The sequence below is a fragment of the Uloborus diversus genome, unplaced genomic scaffold (assembly GCF_026930045.1).
Source record: "Uloborus diversus isolate 005 unplaced genomic scaffold, Udiv.v.3.1 scaffold_13, whole genome shotgun sequence".
Classification (NCBI taxonomy): domain Eukaryota; kingdom Metazoa; phylum Arthropoda; class Arachnida; order Araneae; family Uloboridae; genus Uloborus; species Uloborus diversus.
This window is the reverse complement of record NW_026557987.1, coordinates 10,562,103-10,569,351: the sequence shown is the minus strand read 5'-3', so window position 1 is coordinate 10,569,351 and position 7,249 is coordinate 10,562,103. Positions and strand designations below refer to the sequence as shown.

Sequence of the window (7,249 nt, the reverse complement as noted above, 5' to 3'; positions counted from 1 at the left end):
AATAGCCATTTTTCTAAACTGAAATTGTTGCGCATGAGCAGATTAAACAGTTTTCAGACATGTAAAAACTCGTCAAAATGATTACAAAAATTAGAGATACGCTATATACTATAAATGTAAACTTTCAAACATATTTTGGATTTATTTTGAAACCTGTGCCAATTTCGTACTTTTGTCAACCATATTTGGAAAAGCCCAACTACGTGAGGAAATCTACATCGCGTCGATATCCGTTTGTGATCTGTCATGAGTTTTGCACCAGTTCAACGATATAACAACGAATATTGGAAGATCTGTGCTGTCTGGGCATACATATATATATATATATATATTTAATGTACCTACGCGGGTGAATTAGAAAAAAAATATTCTCCATGTGTTTACGTGATAAACGCGATTTCATATAAAGTTAATTTTCTAATCAAATATTACAAAATCAGCACATTAAATGTATTTATCAATTCCTACTAAAACTGAGTATGTAGTATCCCGCATTGACGCTTGTACAGTTCCTCGAATATCTTACATTTCGGGATCAAAAGAAAAACTTTGAAGATGAGAAGATTTCAAATGGTTTTCCCCTCGTTCAATTAATTTAATATTTTCGGAAAAAAAGATGGTAATATCGTAGAACGAAGCCATTCTCGACAAACACTGCGGTAGTTTCAACACACTAATCGTTTGTTGTTGCCCAGCGCCATGTTGTGACGTCAGACTTCAGCGGCGTAGAAGGGTCAAAAACGTACACCGTTGAGCCTCATTGATCCGGATTAGAGTCCCTATATGACAATGTTTTCATTTTGGGACTCTAATCCGAATTAGGTGTTCCAGCAGGTCGTCTGAATTAATGAGAGGGCGGATCAAGCAAAATAATCTATAAATTGGGTGCATAAACAAGTACTTTATATAAGTAAGAATTGTATTTTAAATTCAAAGGGTTAATGAGGGAAATTATTACGATTTCCTCACAAAGAAAATCCCTAAAAATCTCTTGAAGTAACTCCATCATGGATGTGGAGGAAAAGTTTTTTTCTTTTGGTTTTTTAAACTCCTCTTTGTCGCAAAAACAGCGTGAGTGGCAACAACCTGAAAATTCATTGCGAATTGGCGTTTCGAAGGAAACGAAATAAAGTTAACAAATTAAAATGGTATGTTCATTTATTTATTGTTTTTATCAACTCTGAAATTAGTGTGATTACTTTCTGCCGTTTCATATAATTTTTTTATCATTATAATCTTGTACAGTAATCGTAAGTACCAAACTTGATTATCTTGACACGTGTAACTATTCACGACATGCGGCATGTTTATTTCTGCCATAAATTTTCATATTAATGAAAAATCTTTTTCTAAACATGTGTGATTTAGCTTTTTTAAATGTTAATGCAGTATTAAATATTAGTTGTTAATCCAGCGTTTACAATAGTGCATTTGTGACCGAGAACTTAAGCCTACTCGGTTATTTTCTGTACAGAATTCACATCGATTCTCAGAAATCGATTTGATTTGTTTTCAGGGGTCGATCCAGGTTTTATTTTTTGGGTCCCCATTTTGTGAAAAGGCAAAATATTTTTGTGAAATTTCGTTATTTTTGTGAAAAAGCAAAATATTTTTGTGAATTTTCTTTATTTTTGTAAAAAAGACCTTCTCGTGATTTTTTTCTTGGAAAAGATTACATTAAAGCATTTTTAGCTGTCGTATCGTTATAGAAAAGCCCTAGACAGGTTTCAGGGGTGATTGCAAGTTCTTGAAGAATACCTGAAAGCTGTCAAGAGAAAATGCGCTGGGGGAGGGGGGAAGTAAGACCCTTAACATTTTATTCGTAATTTGACACATACATTACATTTATTGCTTTTTACAAATATACATATGCAAGCAGGGGCGGCATTTCAGCATTTCGTTTGGGGGGTCGAGTTTCTTGAACATGAATTTCCTCACAACGGTATAAAATACATATTGTTTTTCACAAGAACTGATAATTAAATGGTTTTAATGTTAAGAATAATTAGGTTTGTAAAGAACAATTAAAATTTTTTCGACCGAAGCTTTAAATTTATTTTGTTATAAGTTATCTCACAAAATATCTCGGTACTAGTTTTTATTTTTTAGTAAAGTTTTAATCTGCTATTTTTGGAGTTAGGAAGAACAGAAAATTTTGTAACTATAGTTAATCAATATCCAATGACTTAATTTATTGCCAGTATATATGGCTAAAGAGGAAGGTCTTGCTTTGCCTCATTGCGCTCCTGAGACACGCAAGTCAAAATTGGTTGACGTTCAGTTCTCCTACAACTTTCTGGTTGTGTGCGTAGTTTTTTACACTGATGAAGAGGCTCCATTTTTGTAGCCTTGAAATAGCTATATGCTGTATTTTCGTGTAAACTTGTGCTTTATTTACATCTATTTTTCAATTTAATCACGTAAGTCGTCTTTCAAATGACTGACCTGATTGAAACAGTCAAAAAACAATGGAAGCAAGAAAGTTATGTCAAAAAAGCACATTTCCTTTAGATTCCTCTCTTTAAAATAACCAAGAAAGCTTTTTAAATAGGTTAGTATTTATTTTGTGTCATTAAAAAGTATAATCACAATTCACAAAACAATTCCTCTTCCCTCATGCTATTACTTATAAGTGTAATATTTTCTTTTTCGCTTTCTATAACCGACCTACATAATATTGAAGTTAAGACCAATAATAAATATATCTCATTAAATCCTGTCTCAATTTCTTGAGAAACTGAATTGATCAGTTTATTCAAAATATTGATTTAATATTTTGACTAAAACTTCGTCTGGGTTTTGTCACCTCTTCCACATTGGCATACATTAAAAACTGTTACGAAAAGTTCTGTCACAAAGTGCCACACCTGGTTCAAGTATGCATTAATGCGAAAATAACTAAGAGTTTCAATTGTCAATCCAAGAATAAAGATTAGCGAATTAAAATTTTTATGATAGAGTGTAGCATTTATCAAAAAAACGCTCCGCAGTATAAATAAAGTAAACAAAAAATTCAGACAAAGGCATACATATTAAAATGACATCAAATTTTTTATCAATGAAAAGGTCACTTTCCAGTAATTCTTCCAGGGGGCTTTTATAACTCTTGAAGACCATCTTGTGTCACTCGGAGATTGTCAAGTAAAGAGCCTCAAGATACATTTGTTGATGTGAAAGTATTTTTTGATGTGAGATGTTTTTCAAAAATAGCATATCTTTACAAAAAGTTCCCATGAAAGCATATGATACACCGAGTTGCTAAAATGTGTTTCTAGTACATGGCGTCAATGAACACTTACTAGCTGAACATTAAGTTATAATATGAGCATAAAAATTTATGCAAAATGACATGGAATTTACTCGTAAAAATTGCACAGACTGTACGGGTATCTCATACAAGATGCTCCATCATAACATAGATTACTCAATTTTGAAATATTTAACCCATATGAAGCGATTACTTCTTTAGTTAAGGCAAACACTTATCCTCAATCAGTTTTTTCTGTTCTGAAAATTCAGGCAAATGATTTTCTAAGTTATCTAAATTGAATTTTACCATTTTATATTATTCTTAGTGAAAAATTTGGGGGTGCAACCGCCCCCTCTCGCACCCCCTATTTGCCACCCCTGTATGCAAGGCACACTTTCTTAAGGTGAAAGTCTCACAACAGATTTCCTGTTTGCCCCTCTCTTTAGAGCAATGAAACTCTTTAGAGCACTTTAAGAGCAATGAAAATTGCACATGCTGCTGAACGTAATGATAACTCCTAATAAATACAAAATGAACAGACTCAAAGATATCACGTATTTCTTAACACAGAAGTGAAATACTCATTAAAGATTCCATGTATGTGTTTGAAAAACTTAAAAGTAATTAAAATCCAAAATAATACTGCACCAGCATTCAATGTTTAATTTTTTGACTTTTGACTTTCTTACAGAATAGGTATTTCGTTTGAAACTTTTGCAATTTAATGATGTTAATAAATATATAAGAAATTTTATTTGTTTGCCTCTTAACAAGGTACAGTAAACATCAAAAATGCGAAAAATTCGTTTACCATGGCCGATGTAAGGAAATCAAGATCTTCAAAAGAAATAAAAATATAAAAACAGCATGTAAATATGTTTATTTTAAGTAAAGTTATTTTAGAATTGGATTTTGAAACTCAACACAAATTAATACTAAATATATATTGCATAATCAAAGAAAAATTTAAGATTTTCCTGAAAACAAGCTACCAATCACAAGTGTCCCTCTCCCGTCCCCCCTCTGACGCTCTCGAGCAAAAACACCTCACGCAGCAAGCAAAAAGATAAGATTGGGGAAGGTGGAAGAGGCTCCCGCGTAGATGCGTACACATTTGCGGTTAAAAAATATTGTGAAAAGGCTGCCTTTTTATAAATTTTTGTGAAGGGGCTGCTTTTACGACGCGGAATTTTGTGAATGGGGCCGCTTTTGCGATGGGGAATTTTGTGAATGGGGCCGCTTCTGCGACGCGGAATTTTGTGAATGGGGCCGCTTTTGCGATGGGGAATTTTGTGAATGGGGCCGCTTCTGCGACGCGGAATTTTGTGAATGGGGCCGCTTTTGCGATGGGGAATTTTGTGAATGGGGCCGCTTCTGCGACGCGGAATTTTGTGAATGGGGCCGCTTTTGCCATGCGGAATTTTGTGAAGGGGCCGCAAAGCGGCCCCAATTTGGCGCTGGATCGACCCCTGGTTTTTAATGCGTTAAAAAAAGTTTTTTACCGTATGTTTGTTTACATGTGATTTTAGTTCTTTTTTGCCTTTTAAGTTGTATTCTATATATATATTCGATTTCGTATAGTTCCATGATAATGATAATTTTTTTCACACTGCTCCTTGTTTATTTCTCTTTGTCTGAACCAGCTATTTGTATGAAAAATAAAAATTTATTTTAATTCGTAGTTAAAGTTTAGTGACTGTATTGTATTCGTACTAATATTTCTGTTATTGGAACTCTAAATATGTTCTACATACAGTTGGGGCATTCCACGGTATTTTTTACATTTATGTAGAGTCCGTGACGTGACCTTTTTTTGCCATAACTTTAATTTACCGTTTGATTTGCAAATTATTTTAATTTGGGCTGGTGTGTTGGTAGGAAAAGATCAAAATAAAATAATATGCTAATCAAACAGTAAATTAAAAAGTTATGGCAAAAAACGTCACGTTACGGACTCTACATAAATGTCAAAAATACCTTGGAATGCCCCAGTTACGACTTTTTTCAATGATTTTGTAATGTTAGAACGAATGGTTTTCTCTATCAAGTTTTGCTCCATGGTCACATTGTTATTATTGGCATTTTCCTCAGGTGAACGTACCCAAGACGAGACGTACCTTTTGCAAAGGTAAATGCAAGAAACACACTTTGCACAAAGTAACACAATATAAGAAAGGAAAAGACTCCGTTTGGGCTCAAGGTATGTTGAAAAAATCTTCTTTTTTATGTTTTTTCGAGAATGTTTATTACAATTTTCGTTTTTCATGATAATGGTATATTTGAATAATCTATAACAACAACAACTTGCGTTACTTCAAGGCCTAGTTGCTCAAATGTTCCTTTATGTCAAAGTTTTCATTGGATCGTGAAGTGACTGATGATCCCATTAATTCAGGGTTCATACACCTCCTGAAAAACTCCTGAAATTTTATTTCTTCTATGGACCCTTAAAACTCCTGAATTTTTGTTTTAACCTCCTGATTTTTCCCCTCTCCTCCTGAAAATAATTTTCAACAACAATCTCTAATTTTAATTCCATGTCATTTTCGTTTAGGCAGCCATATTGAATCGCTGTCAACCAATCAAAATTTTTGTATTATATAGAGCACCCAAATGCTTTCCGCAAAGACATGGGGTGTGTTCGAACCGACTGACCTGCTATTCTGTTCAAACATGCCCATTACGGTTACTGATTGTAACTGCCACTAGAGAACAAACCAAGAACATGTGCTAGTTTTTGTGTTAAACAGCAACAGCCATTAAACATATTTTCTATATTGCTAATGAGTAGTGCTATTGCCATTTTGTAGTATATTTAGTACTGATAAAATGCCGATGTATCTAATATTTTGTGTATTCCTGTTATTTTCAAATATTTTGAATCCAATTTTTAATTCTTTTTTTTTTTTTTTTGATTGAATAGTGTGTGGAAAAAAATTACTAATCAATTAAAAATTTGACAAAGTAGATTAAATGTTACTGAAACTAATTTTCTTGTAAAAACCGCTCGTGTTACTCCTGAAAATTTTGCTTTTGACTCCTGAAAACTCCTGAAATTCATTTTGTCTAGAAGAGTATGAACCTTGTAATTGAACTACGAATGTTGCTGTGGGAAGCTAAAGTGCAGCATTTGCAGAAATGAGTTATGAAATATTTGAAGATGCACGTTTTTTAGATTGCATACTAACAAAAGAGAAATGCAGAAAATTGAAATTCATGCTTCAATTTTGGCGCAGAGCAGATGAGCAAGGTTGTATGAGGAAGCTAAAGTACAAAAGCTGACAAAAATGTAGAAAAAAAAAATGCGTTTATGTTGCCCCTTTATTTCTATTGCAGAAAAATTCGTGTTGGTTTTTAGCTGGTCCCATGGAACTTTAGAGTTAATGAGAGTTGGCAGTATGGGTTTTAAAGTCTTAAATCAGCAGACTTACCTTTTATTACAATAACATGCAGTATTCTGTAGCAAAATTAAGAACAGTAAAATCGCACTACCATAAATACCAATCAGGGTTGTTTGGTTTAAACCACATTGGTTTAAACTAATTGGTTTTTAAAAAAAACCATGCAGTTTTTTTAAAAAATGGTAAAAAAAAAAGCCAAAAAAAAAAAAAAAAAATCCGTTTTACAGGTTTACATTGTTTCCCCACACATATTGAAAAATGTAAAATTCCATTTATGCTAAGTTCCTAGCTAAGTTGCAGAGATAAATACTAAAATTGCAGAGTTGCTTCTTCAAAATATATTACAAGCTTTAATCAATATATATATATATATATATATATATATATTTCATATATGTGCCATAAAGCAGATTTCAGTCAACTTCCATCATTATGCTTAATTTGCATGATTAGTTAAGATTTACTAAGGATTGAATCTTTTATTGTAGATGCAATCCATTATATTGCTCACTCCTGTTGCAGGGGTGTGACATTTTTGCCTAAAAATTAAGATTTGTTCTGCAGGTGAACACAAATAATATTTTTTGAATCAAATTTT

General features: G+C 32.8%; 1 protein-coding gene across 1 annotated transcript in view; it reads left to right on the top strand.

The window, feature by feature from the left end:
- The first annotated feature begins 1,018 nt into the window (after positions 1 to 1,018).
- Positions 1,019 to 7,249, top strand: part of LOC129232590 (60S ribosomal protein L44) — a 30,516-nt gene continuing 24,285 nt past the window's right edge. The window contains exons 1-2 of the mRNA XM_054866722.1: positions 1,019 to 1,148; positions 5,342 to 5,450. Coding sequence (XP_054722697.1) covers positions 1,146 to 1,148; positions 5,342 to 5,450 — 112 coding nt within the window. The 5' untranslated portion in view covers positions 1,019 to 1,145. The remainder of the gene's footprint in view (positions 1,149 to 5,341; positions 5,451 to 7,249) is intronic.